This window comes from Chiloscyllium punctatum, chromosome 3 (assembly GCF_047496795.1).
Source record: "Chiloscyllium punctatum isolate Juve2018m chromosome 3, sChiPun1.3, whole genome shotgun sequence".
In the NCBI taxonomy this organism is placed as follows: Eukaryota; Metazoa; Chordata; class Chondrichthyes; order Orectolobiformes; family Hemiscylliidae; genus Chiloscyllium; species Chiloscyllium punctatum.
This window is the reverse complement of record NC_092741.1, coordinates 64,223,783-64,242,170: the sequence shown is the minus strand read 5'-3', so window position 1 is coordinate 64,242,170 and position 18,388 is coordinate 64,223,783. Positions and strand designations below refer to the sequence as shown.

The 18,388-nt window shown below is 39.1% G+C and overlaps 1 protein-coding gene across 1 annotated transcript in view; it reads right to left on the bottom strand.

Annotated features, from left to right (window-relative positions):
- The window catches only part of LOC140454088 (uncharacterized), a 108,491-nt gene that overhangs the window by 35,574 nt on the left and 54,529 nt on the right, over positions 1–18,388 (bottom strand). The window contains exon 3 of the mRNA XM_072549028.1: positions 13,929–17,576. Within this exon, the coding sequence (XP_072405129.1) occupies positions 13,929–17,576 (3,648 nt within the window). The remainder of the gene's footprint in view (positions 1–13,928; positions 17,577–18,388) is intronic.

The window sequence follows — 18,388 nt, the reverse complement described above, 5'->3', positions numbered from 1 at the left end:
CTATATTGAAATTACTAAAGTTGATCAATATCAAGTAGTGTAAATGTGGAAGCTTCAGTCTAAAAATGAACAATAAGTACCAATGTTAATGCACATTAGTGTAATATTTCAACATTTGATGAAACTAAGTAAGGCTTCACATGGTTTCAAACAGTAATTGATCTAAAGAAATAATTTCTAACCCGTGATGTGGCATTTGCACATTTTGCCAATGATTGCAGTCTTAAAACATGTCTTCACTTGTACAACTTTCTATTTGTATAATGCCTGTTTCCTCCAGTTTCTCTTCCATCTTCTTGGTTACATGGGCTAAAAGGCTTCAAGAATGTCATTGACACCCAGCTCCACATTAAACCCTTCAACAATTCCTTTTGATTGTGATTTCTGCCTCACATATATACAGACACTGAGTAGATAAAGAGGCTGATACAGTGTAAACATAAGAAATTGCAAAGCTATTCACTTTTGTCTTCAGAACAGAAAATTAGTTGATGAGAATTTGATATTCTTGGACAAGGAACACAGCATGCAGGTACAGCAGACAACTATAAGAGCAAATGGTGTATTAATATTTAGTACAGGGGGACTGGAATGCAAGGAATACTAAGCCTTGCTAGAATTGTCCAGGGCTTTGGCATGAGCATGCCTCAAAATTGGGTGCAGTTTGGAAGGATATACCTGTACTTGAGGCAATACCAGGTTCAAAGACTGATCCCTGGGATATCTGGGTTGTTCTGAACAGAAGCTGAATAAATTAGGTCTTTATTCTTCAGAGTTTCAAAAGAATGACAGGTGATCTCCTTAAAATATTCCAAATTATGAAGCAATTTGATAGGGTAAGTACTCAGAGGTTGTTTGCCTGGTTGGGAATCCAGAACAAGGTTTACATTTACATGAGACTAATCGCTTAAGACTTCTAAGAGGATTTTTCTCCTGCTCATGTAAAGATCTGAAAACTTTAGTAATTTTCTTCTTGACAGAGTTGTAGATGTAGTGTGATTAAGTATATTTAAGTTAAACATTACAATTTCCCTCCAAAACAGTTTTGGTTTGAGAGAACACACAAAACATGCAGGATGCATTGTCCAAAAGACCACCACATTCATGTCTATTATTAGACATGAAACAGAGGAAGACATCCACCAACCTAGCTGCCCTTAGGTCTATTAAGGGCCTTATGCAGCCAATTATTGCCGACATATTGCCACTGCCATAATACATTGCAGGGTGGCAGAAAGATGACGTTGGTTATTTGGGGGGCACCAATCCCAGAGATTTTATATACCTAGAGGGAGAAACTTATAATACACAAAAATTAATGTACTGATTGTAGTAGACCGCCATTCCAAAATATATGGATTGGGCCAGTGGGTGCCATTCAAAAGTTTTCCAGTTTATTTCTTCTAGGACCCACTTTGCACCTGCCCACCTAGCCTGGGAAACTCGCTCCTCTCCCTTGTAGGTCGAATCCTCCCTGACCTGAAAACCTAGGACTTACCTCTATCGCGTATCCTACTTTGATCTCTGTGGGGTTCCATACAGTGTCAGCAACACCCATTGTTGTATTGTGCTACTGCTAGGACTGTTAGAGCTGCCGAATTATTAGAGTTTTTATTAAATGTCATTAATTATTATTAAATGTTTATTAAATCCAGTTGTTTGGCACTGAGGAAGGGGAAGGGGAAAGATGATCTGTCCTTCTCCATCAAAATCCAATCCTTGGTCTAACATGGGATGAATGGTCATGAAACAGGCTGGGGTGGGGGGTGGTGTGTATGTCAACCCAAAGCTCATAATGACAGAGCACAATCAATGGACCATGTAGTCTTCTCTCACTCAAGAACCTTGCTTTCAGCGTAGTGCGATATAAGTAGTTCAAAAAGGGGAGTAGGGATAACCCTAGTAACTATAGGCCGGTGAGTCTCACTTCTGTTGTGGGCAAAGTCTTAGAGAGAATTGTAAGGGATAAGATTTATGAACATCTGGATAGGAATAATGTGATCAAGGATAGTCAGCATGGTTTTGTGAAGGGCAGGTCGTGCCTCACAAACCTTACTGAATTCTTTGAGAAGGTGACTAAGGAGGTGGACGAGGGTAAAGCGGTAGATGTGGTGTATATGGATTTTAGTAAGGCGTTTGATAAGGTTCCCCATGGTAGGCTACAGCAAAAAATACGGAGGTATGGCATTGAGGGGGAGTTGGAGGTTTGGATTAGGAATTGGCTGGCTGGAAGAAGACAGAGGGTAGTAGATGATGGTAAAGGTTCATCTTGGAGTGCAGTTACTAGCAGTGTTCCACAAGGATCGGTTTTGGGACCATTGCTGTTTGTCATTTTTATAAGTGACCTGGAGGAGGGGCTAGAAGGTTGGGTGAGCAAGTTTGCGGATGATACGAAAGTCGGTGGATTGTTGACAGTGAGGAAGGATGTGACAGGTTACAGCGGGATATAGATAAGCTGCAGAGCCAGGCAGAAAGATGGCAAATGGCGTTCAATGTAGGTAAGTGTGAAGTGATTCACTTTGGTAAGAGTAACAAGAAGATGGGGTACTGGTCTAATGGTCGGATACTTGGTAGTGTGGATGAGCAGAGGGATCTTGTTGTTCATGTACACAGATCTTTGAAAGTTGCCACCCAGGTAAATAGTGCTGTGAAGAAGGCATATGGCGTACTGGCTTTTATTGGTAGAGGATTGAGTTCCGGAGTCCTGAGGTCATGTTGCAGTTGTATAAGACTCTGGTGCGGCCGCATCTGGAGTATTGTGTCCAGTTTTGGTCGCCATATTATAGGAAGGATGTGGAGGCACTGGAACTGGTGCAGAGGAGGTTTACCAGGATGTTGCCTGGTATGGTAGGAAGATCGTATGAGGAAAGGCTGAGGCACTTGGGGCTGTTTTCATTGGAGAAAAGAAGGTTTAGGGGTGACTTGAGAGAGGTGTACAAGATGATTAGGGGTTTAGATAGGGTTGACCATGAGAACCTTTTTCCATGTATGGAGTCAGCTATTACGAGGGGGCATAGCTTTAAATTAAGGGGTGGTAGGTATAGGACAGATGTTAGGGGTAGGTTCTTTACTCATGAGTCGTGAGTTCATGGAATGCCCTGCCAGTAGCAGTGGTGGACTTTCCCTCTTTATGGGCATTTAAACGGGCATTGGATAGACATATGGAGGATAGTGGGCTAGTGTAGGTTAGGTGGGCTTGGATCGGTGCAACATCGAGGGCCAAAGGGCCTGTACTGCGCTGTATTTTTCTATGTTCTATGTTCTAAGTACCATTGTGTGCAGAATGAACCTCTGTAGAGGTGTAATCATATTTAAAAAACAATGAAACCCAATTAAAACAAAAAAAATGGTCAAATCAATTTCCTTTCTGTCACAACAGTTCATTTCCTGTTGTTATGATTAAGAATGTGCTACTAAGAGTGGGCGATATGAAGCCTCAGTGGTTAGCCTTGCAGCACCAGTAACTCAGGTTTGATTCCAGCCTCAGGCCATTGTCTCATGAGGTTTGCACATTCTCAGTGTCAGCCTGGATTTCCTCCGTGTACTCCGGTTTCCTCCACAGAGCAAATATGTGCAGTTTAGGTGGATTGACCATGCTAAATTGCTCAATGTCCAAGGATGTGCTCACTAGCTGGATTAGTATGGGATAAGCAGGGTTTCAAGGAAAGAGTAAGGGGGTGGGTGTTATGGTCTTTGAACAGTCAGTGTTGACTCAATGGGCTGATTGGCCTGCTTTCGGCGTGGCAGGATTCTATTTTGTGTGCAGCTATGTCTAAGTGCATCCATGTTCATGCCCTGCTATTTGCTGAAAAGGTGTGGGTGAGTATGGGTAAACCCAACAATTCAAGGCATGGAATTTCAATGAGCATTGCTTCACTTAAGTAACTTGCTGCAATGTCTTTATCACAAAAGACTAACTCAACAAACACCCAACTGGTGTCAATCGGGAGGGGGTAAATCAGAACTGGCAAGAGATAACATGCTTGTGATACTAAATATTGAAAGATAGATTTGCCTTGCTGTGAGCAGAGGTGGGTATGCTGGTGAAATGGCAACACAGCACTCTGACGGGATGGAGAGGAGCTCCTGGACAACAAAGAAATATAAAAATAAACCTTAAATCTTAATTTCTGATCCAGGATATGTTTAACTATTGATGCGGTTAGCACTACTCTCAGCTCAAACCTTTGATAGGTGTTGCAGTTTAGGTCAGCTCTACATATTCAAAACAGGAACCACAAGAACTGTGGATGCTGTAAATCAGAAACAAAAACAAAGGTTGCTAAGCAAGGGTCACCAGACCCCAAGCATTAACCGATTTCTCTTCACAGATGCTGCCAAACCACCTGAGCTTTTCCAGCAACTTACGTTTTTATAATTTAAAACAGGACTCCACTTCCTTTCTGCAACCCTTCTGTCCATTGGCTCACAAATGGCAAGAAGGACAGACTCCCTTTAGCAGAGAGGTAACTAGGGTAAATGAGTTCCTTTAGTTGACTGTCCACTATCCCACCCTCATCTTCTCATTTGGTTCCCCTCATCTGAGGCCAGTTAAGTCCAGGACGTGACAACCTTTCAGAAAAATAGTTGCAATTTAAACAAATTAAGTGACATGCTTAGAGTTTTTTTTAAAAAAAACAGAAAGACCAAAAAACTTCTGAAAAGTTTAACAAACGAGGCATGACGATAAAGGGCCTAAAAGATTAAATTTACTTTCCCTTACACTTCAAGGTTTTGATTTTCAGATATGTATTCATGTGTCTCTTTTCAAATTTAACAGGAAATACAACATGGAAATTAACAGAAAAAACACTTATTAGCAGCAAACATATGTAATTTAATATACAAAACTGGTAAATATATAACAGTAAGGATCATGTACTCTGTTTTCACATCCCAATGAAAGAAAATTCTAAATGTAGAACATTTCCCAAAAAAAAGCCGTACTCATCACTGGGATGTGCCATCAAACATTAGCAGACAGATTGTTACTTCATTTAAAATGTACATTTTGTAAGTTAAATTGAAGCTAAGAAAACTGGAGTAATGTGTGGCTCAAGTGTGGGAAGGACTAATTAGATGTTGCATTTGTGAAATAAAATTTTACATGCTCTTCTGTTTCTCAACCTGTGTGTTATAGTTTAGCAGCCTTATTCCTCCTTTAAATTTGCAACATTAGCAAGCAAAGAGACTTTTGTCTTTTAACGTCCAACATTTGACATTAGGTCTACTGTTTCACTTATCACAGGGATTTCTTTATACCACTGGAGAAAGAAAAGTGAAGAAACTTTGCATAATAGGAATACAACTCCATGAACAATATCCTACTAGCCATCAGACTGGTCAATTAATAGATCTAGTGACAAGTAACATTACAATATTATATGCTTTAAGAACCAGAATTTGTGAATTTTTCATGTTGGTATGACCAAATACTTTCACCAAAAAATTATAACTGATTTATGGAAATCAGTAATTGGAATTAAAATGCATTTAGCAAGTGAGGAAACACCATGGTCCCATGCAACAACCACACATACTTCACACAATCATTATAATGTCGGATTCGACCAGTGTAATCAGGATCTGAGATTGTTTTTCGAATTCTTCTATCTACAGGCTGATGTATGTGAACCGGCTACGTTTGGTATCTGCAATAACTGTGTCTTGCAGGTTCTTGCTTCTCAAAAGCACGAGAGTAATGGATAAACTGAAAAGACATTTGCATAACAAATATTACTTGCTGACCACTAGAACATATGAATTGAGAGCCTTATAACTATCTAGCTCCTAGTCATTTAAAAAAAAGATAAGTCTGATGAAAGTAGGCCTTGATGTTTATAATTAGATACATTTAACAGACTTTTTAAAAAAAACTCATGGGATGTAGTAGCACTGGCAAAAATAGGAGTTGTTGCTAATTCCTAATCGTCCTCAGGAAAATGGTGATCGGCCAGCTTATTGAACATGATATCAATACATCGACAGGGTTGTTAGAAAGGGAATTCCAGGATTTTGACCAATGAGTGAACAATGATTTTGTTCCAGTCAGGTTGGTGTATGGCTTGGAGGAGAACTTGCATGAGGTAATGGGTCCATGCATCTCCAACCCTTGACTTGGATAGTAGAGATTACAAGTTTGGAAAGTGCTGTCAAAGACACTTGGCAAGTTACTGTAGTGTACCCTGCATATAATACACATACAACCACTGTGCATGGTGATGAGTGAAAATTTACACCTGTACAGGGATAATCAACTAGTCTCCTTTGTGTTGGATGGCCTCAAGCTTCTTGAAGATTATCCAGATGAATGAAATTACTAGTGGAACATTCTTAACTTGTGATGGTTGACAAGCTTTTTGGAGTCAGGTGGCTCACATTTCCAGCCTCAGACTTGCTTTGGGAGTTACAGTATTTATCATAGAATATCTAATGTGGAAACAGCCATTTGGCTTAACAAGTCCACACCAACCCTCCAAAGAGTAACCCACCCTGACCCATTCTTGTACTCTATTATTCTACATTTCCCCTGACAAATGTGCCTACACATCCCTTAAGACTAGCATGGCCAATTCACCTAACCTGCACATCTTTGGACTTTAGGAGGAAAGCGGAACACCTGGAGGTAACCCATGCAGACACAGGAAGAATGCGCAAACCACCACCACACAAACAACCCAGTTCCTGGTGCTGTGAGGCAGCAGTGCTAACCACTAAGTCAATTTAGTTGGTCCAGTTCATTTTCTGGTCAATGATAACACTTGGATCTTATGCTGGGTGGTCATCGATGAAGTAGCTGAACATGGTTGGGCCTGGGACACCAGCCTGAGGAATTCAGGCAGAGGTGTCCTGGTTTTGAGATGATCACCTTTCTTCAACAACAACAACTTTCCTTTTGCCAAATAGGACTCCAGTCAATTGAGTTTTCTCCAATTATCATTAAATTAATTTTGCTAGGGCTCCATGATGACAACAAGGCAACATTTGATTTAGTGTAACAAAAATAATCACTTTTCTCTCATGAAGTCAGATCTTTTATCGACGTTTAGGCAGAGGCTTTGAGGTCTAGAGTTGAGTGAATCTGGCAAAGCCCAAACTGAGTACTGGTGAGCAGATTATTGATGAGTAAGTGCTCCTTGGTAACACCGTCAACAATACTTTCCTCACTTTCTAATGATGGACTACAGACTGATATAGGATTGTAAGAAGCTGGATTGGATATGTCCTACCTTTTGTGGCCAGGGCACCTCTGGGCTATTTTTCACATTGATAGATGCCAATGCTGTAGCTGTACTGGAACAGCTTGGCTAGGGGCACAACTAATTTTGGAGCACAAGCCAACAGTAGAGCTGCAAAGTTGTCAAGGCTCATTGATGGGTCCAATGTCTTTAGCCATTTCATAATATCAAAGTTAAAAAGAATCGATTTTTAAGGTTTCACACCTTTTGAATCACTTTCATTGTTAAAGTTAAAGCTTGATTCCGTTTGTAATTTATGAACTTTGGTGGTTACAAAAAATAGTTAATGTTAAGATTCTACTTTAGTCAAACATAATACACCAAGATCTCAAACCTTAGTTAGAAAACATGATGAACTGGTTAAGATCTACTATCCACGATCATTGTGTAGGAGAGAGAGAGCCAGGACGTCACCATATTAGATTTTATACTTTTAAGAAATGACAACTGTGAAGGATAATTTTAGTAATTTGGTTAAAACAAGTCCCCAATTTGTGTTATATTTAAAACATGGTTTTGCAGTTAATTTTAGTGAGTAATACAGAGAATGAAGTAAATGTGAACTACTGAGGGATATGATCTATAATCATTGCGTATCTCACTTCAGGGCTTTGATCATATATTATCATTGAGATAGTTATTGGCCCTCTTTTATATACAAAAATGATTTTCTTGATATTTATGTTTTAGAAACTTATAAACCTCTGACGTTGCGCAGAACCACACATTTATAACTTGCATAACATTGCATTAAAAAGTTGCACCAATAATTTGGAAATGTAAATATATTAATATTAGATAAGTATTTTTCAATGGCTTAAAATGCTTACTTTTACAACAGTAGTCGAAATCTTAATCCAGTAATTTGCACAGAAAAGCTACAATCCATTTCAATAATTATTTTTTCTCAGAAGAGTCAGTGATTTGCGACTATACAGATTGTTCTTTCAAACAGTTTCTTAAGAGAAAACATACAGTACTATTTGCTCATGAATGCCAGCTTATTAAAATAATTAAATCAGTTCAAATTTTGTCAAAAAATGAGAGACTGCAGTTGCTGGAAATTTGAAATATGACTGAAAATCCGAGAAATAGTCAGCATTGTCAGGCAGTATCTGTGGAAGAAGAGTTGGCATTAATGATGTTTAATCAAAACAGGAGGATAGAAGTAAAAGCTTTTAAGCCAACAGAAGTGAAGGGACAACATGAACTTGAGAAGTTCTGAGATAAGTTGAAGAGCAGGAGAGATTAACAGATGACTTCATGTGCAAAAGACAGAATAATACAGTAGAAAATTAAGATGCAATTCGCTATATTGCATATAAGTGAATGAAACACAAAAGGAATGAAAGATCAAAGTCACCTAACAAATGCAAAACGAAACCACAAACAGTCCATCACCAACATTACTCAGTAGCATTGTTTACTAACCATAAGATGCACTTCAGAAATTCGCCACAGTTCCTTAACCAACCTTCCAAAATCATAACCATTTCCATTAAGAACAAGATGATTAGCAGATAAATAAATCACCACTATCTGTAAGTTCCCTTCCAAACTTCTCTCCACCCTGATTTAGAAACGTTACTGTCATTCCTTCACTACTGCTGTTCAAAATCCGAAAATTCCCTCTTTAACAGCATTGTGGGTCTATCTACATCATATGCATTGCAGTAGTTCAAGGAGGAAGCTCACAATCACCTTCAAGGACAACAAATGCTGGCTCAGCTAGCAATGCTCATATCCAATGAGTGAATTAAAAAAGATACAGGCAGAGTTTAATGTTCTAAAATTGATGCAGTCAGAGAGTGCAGAAAGCTGTAGAGTGCCAGGATAAAAGATGAAGTGTTGGTCCTTCAGCTTGTGTTGTACTTTGCTGAGTACAAGAAATTAGCCTTAACCTCTGGCTACTTTGTCACCTGGCACTTAGCACTTTGGAAGATTGGGAGTGGGAAGGGGCAGGATGGGTGGTGGATGGGGCTTTACCTGTTCTGTTCATCACCTGTGCTACTTCACCTTTCTTAGCACACCTGGCCTGTCGCCTGAGGAATGTCAGGTGGACACTCATCTTAGTGAAGAAGGGCTTATGCCCGAAACGTCGATTCTACTTCTCCTTTGATGCTGCCTGACCTGCTGCGCTTTTCTAGCAACACACTTTTAAGCTATTATCACTCTGGCTTGGCATCATGAAATATTTTGTTAGTTAATCCCTCCTACTCTTGCAGACCTTCCTTTTGTTCTTCTAATCCATTGTTTCCCTCATTCCTGCCTACTGGTTTAAAAACTCATTTTTATCATCCTCCTGTTCTCAAAACAATAATTCGCTCTCTCCATGGACACTGTTTGGCCTGTTGCTACTTCCAGCATTTAAAAAATTACTTTCCCTGTTTTTGGAAGGACACATAATCTTGCATTGTCTTTTGAGAGAAGGAGATATTAGTCCGTATTCCGGTAGCAGTACATGTAGCATGCAACTCAGATTATAGACTGATATTTTGCTGACTATATTTTTTGACCTTTGTTTTACATTTACATGATTTTGCAATTGTGCCAGTGCATATCAGATCATTCTAGGATAATTATAGAAAATCAAATAAATTACCCTATGAGCTCACAAACAACTTTTTTTTAGACCAAGTACTAATGCCTTGAACAAAAGTTTAGTTTTCAACACTATACAATGGGTGCTGATGTAAGAATCCAAATATTGCCTGTAGTTTCGCTATTAACTAAACAAACCCATGGAAAATATGACATCCAAGAAAACCAAACTTTTCAAAAACCTTCTGAAAATTATGATTACACATCAATGTCAACATGGTTTTCAGAATCACACTTTTCTGGGCATTTTTTCTAAACTGAACTTATTTGTTCTTAAATTTTGAAAAACGATGGACATCATGTTCAATGAAATGTTTAAAGAATACTGAGAAATCCAGGAATGTCCCAGTTGTCAGTTTGCCTTCAGGTTAAATTAGTAAAATTACAGGGCTCTTAAGATATAGCACAACATTAAAGCAGTGAGGCTTGATGCACTCAGGTCGGAATTTTACAGTCCTCTGATGGCAAGTTTATAGAGGAGAGAGGCTCATAAAATGCCCAGATGGCCTTACTACTGACTTTTTGGGAGCTTGGGGTCTGATTCAGACATAACGCAAATAAATAAAAATTGTATGCAAGGGATAAAGACAAAATCTTCAACAATCATTACTCCATTTTTTTAAGATGAATTTTTTTTAAATAGACAGTAATTAAACTCAAACATTAAGTTAAGAGAGGGCACTCGGTCTGAGATAGACAAACCCAACTTGCTATGTGAGTACAGGCTATATGAGTACAGGCTTTATGTTGTTTAATGCATTTGGATGGTCAGCCAAACAGTGAAATGAAACGTTTGAACCATAAAACAGCGTACTCTAAACAGCAGCTACCAGATTTGCATGCTCAACCCCCATACCTGTTCCTCACCTGGTGTAGCTATGCAATCTTTGAATGAACAATGAACTTATTGTATTTCCAGCAAGTTCTGGCCCAATATTGCAGTTAGATAATGCCACTAACACAGACTGAAATTTACTATTGCAATATTTGAACTATTTCAAACTGCAGCTCCAATTCTGAATAAAATAATTTTGATATCAACATTTATTTTACATAAATAAGTTTTTTTTTGTAATGGAAGGTGTGAGATGTTTATATTGATAAATAGGCTAGATAATCAGAATTTAGTCCAATCACACTACTGTTAAAATCCTATAGAAAACAGCAGTGTTTCTTGCAGAAAAGCAATAACGTGGCTTAAATGTTTATTTTCTAAATGATTAACTTTGTTCAAAAGAAAACATTATCTTCCTTTCTACAAAAGCCACAAATAGTTTGAGCAAGTTCTCTTCTGGGGAATGAATTCAGAAGCATAAATCTTGTTATTTTCATGAGAGGAACCGTATGACTGTTGAATCTGAACATTATTTTCCATTTCCTAGGATGAAGGGGTTGACTATAAAGCGTAGCCAAACAAGATAGGCCCCTATTCATTAGCTTAGAAGAAAAGGGTCATCTTATGGAAACATACCAAATTCTAGGAGGGCTTGACAGGTTAGATTTTGAGATGATATCTCCAACTAGACAGAGAACTCTATTTAGGGAATATTTACAGAATAAGAGGGCAATAACTTAAACTTGAGATGCAAAGGAATTTCTTTAACCTGAGCTAGTGAATGTCAGGAATTCTCTGCACCTTAAAGCTGTGGAGGCTAGATCAAAGTATTTAAAGAGGAGGTAGATAGATCTTTGAAATAGCAGGAAGTTGAGGGCTATGGTGAGATGGTATGATAGAGGAGTTGAGGTTTGGGGCAAATCAACCACGATTTTGTTTAATGGTGAGGCAGTCTTGAGGTCTTCAATAGGCTACTACTGCTCCTACTTGCGTTCTTATTTATCAGTAAGTACTGATGAACAAACTTGCCAGCTACTTTGATTTGCCAATGCAAACACAGGAAATTCCAGGAAATGTACAGTACGCTGGGAAATATCTATGGAGAACACCAATATAAGCAACACTATTATGACCTGGATTCAATATGGACCTGCTTGATAAGTCATAAAGTTAAGCAGACAGACATTCTCTTTTCATTTAATCACCCCCAGCACTGGCTTCCAACACGTAAACTTGCAATTTACAAATCACACCTAAAATTCACTTTCAAAATTAAAATGTAAAAAAAACTATTGCCATTTCTCAGTAGAGCTGCACATCAGTAAAAATAAGCTAACTCAGGGAAACCCTGACTGCACAGATGTGGTTGCTGAGCCTTTAATACACTCCCCAAGTCAAAAGCATAAATAAAATATTCAACTCCTGAGCTTTTTTCTACTTATCAGATTTCATTGAAGTTATATGGATTTGGAACTAATACAACACGTAGAAGAGCAATTCCTTGACCTGAAATCTATATTAAGTATTAGTTCTTCCTGAATTGGAACTTATTTAGGTTAGTCCTGAACTACTCAAAACAAAAAAAAACATGATTTGTTACTAGGGTTACAGGCATCTGGTTTGTGCAGTCTAACTGGAACACCCATAATGCTTCACACATCATGTGGGAATATTGCAATCATGTACAATAAAGAGAGAATCTATGCACCACACACTAGACTGCGTCTTACTTGCATAAGCAGACAGCCTAGTGCAACAAAAACAAAATAAGAACTGCTCAAGATCTATAGAGGGGTTTGGGACCTACTGTTAGGGCTTTACTTCAAACTGACGGAAATTGCTAAATACACCTGCAAGTGAAGAATAAAACAGCATCCAAATTATCCATCTGCTGTAGAAAAACTGCACTGCATGGACAAGCCTACACTTGGAATCTAAAATGGTTTCAGCACAGGAGACCATTGAATCTGTTATATCTATGTTGCCTCTGCAACAACAACTCATCCATCCCATTGCCCTGCCTTCTCGGAACAGCGCTGCAATTTTTTTTTGAAGAAGTCATACAATTATCAAATTCCTGTTGGAAAGGCGTAGCTGAATCTGTCTCCAGAGACTGGCAGTGCATTCTAGATCCTAACTAGTCTACTCGGCTCTCTCATGGCATTGAGCACCTCTATCAATCTCCTCTCTGCTTTGTCTTTATCATAATTGCTAAAAGTGATATATTTTGGCATGTCAAGATGCATTTTAGAAGTATTTATATTAAATGAAACTCTCCAGTCAAAACTAAATATATAAGTTAGTGAAAAAAAAATCACAACCCATGCTTTATTTTTTAAATGATTAAAACGTTTCTTCAGATTTAATCTAAATCAACAAGCCCAGTGTAAATCTACTGTAGTATTCCTGGGAAAACTGAAGTTCAGCCTCCCTCAAAAGAAGTACAGGTACATCTTTGTATATTCAGCCAGTCACTGATCAATGCAAACCCACAAAGGAACAGCAGTATTTCCCCCATTTTCTAACATACATTCATTCATTAGGGTATTTAGCAATTAATGCCTATTTACATCATTTTAAACATAAGAAAATATAACATAAGAAATCTAAGTTTTATTTGGGGGGGGGGGGGGGGTAAGAAACAAAAATCAGTTCATCTCTTTAGTACCTGAACTGTCCCATTATATCATGAAGACCTTTAGTTTTTTTTTAAAAAAGAATATATCACCATTTATCATTCTTTGAGTAAAGCTCTTTCCAATAATCTATTTGAAGTGGACTTTTCACAGACAAGATTATGATGACCAATAGCCTTACGTTTGTGACTAAAACCTACTGGCTGCAAAAGAGATAAGCTGCATTATTCAGGTGGACATTCCACCAAATGGCAGTCTTCACTCTACTGGTGTTAAACAAAAAAAAATTAATGTGCATACAGATATATTTTTAAGATTTACAATGATTTCAAGTAAAGACATAAAAGTGGCACACAGCCTCTTGTTCATCAAAAACAAGTTCATACTATTTGGCCCTGCTGAATCTCTTCAGTCTCGTGGTGCTGGGATGTTCGTTCACCCACAGGTCCACCACAAGTGTTTGATCCTTCACTACGACATGTAGTAAAAACAACTGCATTGCTCCTTCTATCAATATCAAAGCTTTGAGTTCTGCTAATCAAAACTACCCAATTTGTTAAAATAGGCATCTCTGTCTTTCTCAATGGAGGCTTTTCCTTTATTGCACAGTTCTCCGTTAACTTGTGTGAACCCTGGCATGTCGCTTGAGGTTGGTCATAGAAGCACATGAGTAGTTACACTGGTCACACTGGAAAGTTTCTTTCTTTATATGGTTCCTCATATGCCGCTTAAGGTTGCCCAGTTGCGCAGAGACATAGTTACACTGTGAACATTTATATGGCCTTTTGTAGTTGTGTATGTTCATATGTCTTATGAGGTTGCTCTGGTACTGCGAGACAAAATTACACAATCTGCAAGAGAAGACTTTCTGTTCCTTACTAAGGCTATTTCCATCTTCCACTTCTTGTTTAATCTCCATCCTTGCCAGGTGTTTGTCTGTGTGGCGTTTAAAGGCTGCCTTGCTCTCGGATACAAACGCACATTGAGTACACTGATAGGATTCTTTTCCTGCATGTGTTCGAAGGTGCCGTTTGACATTGACCAATTGCGTGGAAGCATAATTGCACTGGCTGCATTTAAAAGGCTTTTCTCCTTTGTGGCTCCTGATATGTCTGTTAAGGTTCCCCAACTCTATAGTCTCATAATAGCAATGGGAACATTTATACGGTCTTCTCCGTTTCAAATTCCTTGAAACACGACTGTGGAAAGATCCACTTGATTGAGAGGAGACGTGTTCGGGAACATCATTTTCAAGCTTATCTTCCTGTAAACACAAATCATTCTCTTTTTCTTTTTTTATGCTAGTATTCTCCAGTTGTACATGATCAACTATTTGAGAAGATGAGGAATACAACTGGCTAGATGCTTGCTTCAAGTGCGTTTGTAAGTGCCTCTTCAAATTTGCAAAATTAATGGATGCGTAGTTGCATTTGTTGCATTTAAATGGCCTGACACCCAAGTGTACCTGGATATGGCGTTTGAAGTTCCCAGATTGTTTGGTAGTATAGTTGCAGTGGGAACACTGGTATTCACTTTTGCTGTTGCTGTGCGTTTTCATGTGTGTTTTCATGTGCATTATGAAGTGGTTTGGGTATTGGGTGACAAAACTGCACAACTTACAAGAAAATATGTTTTCACTACTATGATGAACAACAACTGTCTCTTTGGAAGGCACCTGGGAATCACTGGACACTGAGCCTGTGCTGTGTGTTTTCATATGTCCCATTAAATCATTGGGATATTGCGTAATGAAGTCACACAGATTGCAAGAAAAATATTTTTGGACATTTTCACACTCTCTCTCTTCCTTACAATGTAGCTCCCCTTCATTATCCATATGATTCTGCAAGTGTACCTTCCATCTGATTACACTACTAGTAGAGTAGATACATTTCTCACACCGGAAAGTTTTTTTACCTGTGCTTTTCCTCGTCGATTCTGCATGCGTCTTCACATGCCTTGCAAGTATACTTGGGTACTGGGCTTTAAAATTGCACAATACACAACAATAGGGTTTCTCGAATTTCACAGAACTGCTGCCTTCCCCCGAAAACGTTTTCTCTGCATGAATTAGCTTGTGCCGCTTCAAATTTTCCATGCGGCTACAGGTGTAATTACACTCATTGCATTTGAAGGGCTTTTCCCCAGTATGGATTAATATGTGCCGTTTAAGATTACCCTGTTGCACTGTTGCGTAGTTACAGTAGTGACACTTATAGGGTTTCTCTGAATTGTGCGTTTTCATGTGGCGCATGAGGTGGCCTGGGTACTCTGAGATAAAGTTACACAGCTTGCAGGAGTAAAGCTCTTGAGCTTTCTCATTTCCGTTCTCATCATCTTCCAACAGCAATTCTTTCTTGACATGACTCTCCTTATGTTCCTTCAATTCTATTACAGAGCTACAGGTGTAATAGCAGATGCCACATTTAAATGACTTGGGTCGAGAATGAGTTAATACATGACGCTTGAGATTTCCTGACTGGTGCGATGCATACTCACACTGATCACATTTGAAGGGCTTTTCTCCCAGATGAATCCGAATGTGCCTTTGAAGGTTCCCTGATAAAGAAGATACGTAATTACAGTATGTACATTTGTAAGGCTTCTTTTCTCCACTTGCGTTTTTCTCAGTATGTTCTTGCTGGTGTTGCTTTAGGTCTACCATGTTGTTACAGACATAGTCACATATGCGACATTTGAGCGATTTTCTGTGTGTGTGGGTCTGTCTGTGCCTCTTAAGGTGCCCTGACTGGTAAGTTGCATAGTCGCATTGGTCACATTTGAAAGGTTTCTCTCCCAGGTGAATTCGAGTGTGCCTTTGAAGATTCCCCAACAGTAGTGACGTATAGTCGCAATATGAACATTTATAAGGCTTTGCCTCTCCAATCTTTGTTGCAACTTGCTCAGGAGTATGGTTTGAGGCTGTATTGGTAACGCTCGATGTATCCTGTACGTTATTTTCCTCATCTTGTTGAAGCTTTCCTTTGATGTGAGTCTCTTTATGCTGTTTTAAGTCTAATAAATTACCACAGCTGTATCCACAATGGTGGCATTTGAACATTTTTTCCCGCGTGTGTGTGAGTGAATGACGCTTAAGGTTCCCCATTTGACAGGAGGAATAATCACATTTGTCACACTTGAAAGGTTTTTCTCCAAGATGAATACGGGTGTGTCGCTGGAGATTTCCAAGCAAAGGTGATGCATAGCTACAGTATAAACATTTATAAGGCTTTTCTTCACCATTTGCTTTAATTGCAGTTGCATCAGTTTCATTATTGCGCAGTAAACTTTTGTCATCTTTATGATTTTGCTTGTGCCGCATTAAATCTGCCATGCTATCCCCTGTGTAGTCACACTGGCTGCATTTGAAGGATTTTTTTCTTGTATGTATTAGCATATGACGCTTGAGATTTCCCATTTGACCAGATGCATAATCACATTGATTGCACGTGAAAGACTTTTTCTGTGTATGAGTTAGCTTATGGCGCTTCAAGTTCCCTGACTGGCCAGTTGCATAGTAGCACTGGTCACACTTAAAGGGCTTCTCTCCAAGGTGAATTCGAATGTGGCGCTGCAGGTTCCCCATCAATGATGATGTATAGCTACAATATGAGCAGTTGTAATACTTCTTTTCCTCACTTCCGACAGTAGATTGGTCACTTTCTGTCCGCAAGAGTTTACTTGAAAGAGTGCTCTTTCTTCCTAATGCAGGCTTATTTTTCAAGTGTTTCCTCTTGTGTCGCGTTAGGGTTACCACACGATCACAAGCAAAGTCACAGTAGCTACATTTGATGGTCTTTTTCAGAGTTGGAGTTTGAGTTTGAGTTTGAACAGGTGTTTCGAATTGGTCAGATGTATTGTCACATTGCAAAGGCTTCTGGCCTTCATGAATCAGGAAATGACACTTTATCTTACCCAACTGATTTGATGTATAGCTGCAGTCAGGACATTTATACAAGTTATCAGCCAGGACTTGGATTTTGTTCAGACCACCACAACCTGTGGAAGATTCATCAAAGCTACAGTCTTCTCCTAATATCGTGTCCACATTGGCTTCCATGCTGCTCTGATTGACCAAACCATTGGTCTGTTGAGGGGAATCAACAAAGCTGTCTGTGGGCATATCAAGTGGCCTTGGGGTAGATCCCACTTGGTTATCCACCATCTCAACATAATTTTGCGGCTCCTTCCCAATCTTGAGTCGTTTGCAGCTTGGTGAAAACACCCCATTGTCATTTGCATGAATAAATCCCAAGCTATCAGAACCTGCAAATAGAAATCAACACAAGCAATCAGTTAACTGGGCATTGCCAGCTGGCAAATTACACCAACAGATAAAATCTCATTCTATCATCAGAGCTACAATACAAAGTTGTGATGGGCAACAATCAAGACACGGAGTATCAAATGTTTCCCCTTGTGGGACAATCGAGATCAAGAGTCACAGTTTTAAGCTAAGAGACAGTAGATTTTAAACTGAAATGGTGAGAGATTACTTCATTAGAATTCCGACAGTGCAGAAAGAGGCCACTGAGTCTCCAACAACCCTCTGAACAGCATCCCACCCACACTCAACTCTCCCACCCTCTCCTACCCTATCCCACCCCATTAACCACAGCTAATCCACCTAGCCTGCACATCTCTGGATTGTGGGAAGAAATCACAGCATTCACTGGAAATCCACATAGACATCGAAAATGTGCAAACTTCACTCAGACGGAGAGTCACCCAAGGCTGAAATCAAAGCCAGGTTCCTGGCACTGTGAGGCAGCAGTTTTCCAAAAGGATCATGAATCCATGGGAATTCACTACCACAGTGCAGCGAGGATGCAAGGACAATAAATTTGAGGAGATCAACAGATTTTTAGTTAGTAATGGATTAAAGGGTTACTGGGATCGAGTAGGAAAGTGGAGTTGAGGTCAAGATGAGATCAACCATGAAAATAATAAGTGGCAGGGCAGGCTGAAGGGGCTTTATTCCTGCTCCTAGTTCTTATGACCTTAGATTAACACAACAGTATATTAACATGGTAGTTAACGTGCTGCATTTTCATTTCATATGCCCATTAAAAAAGGAC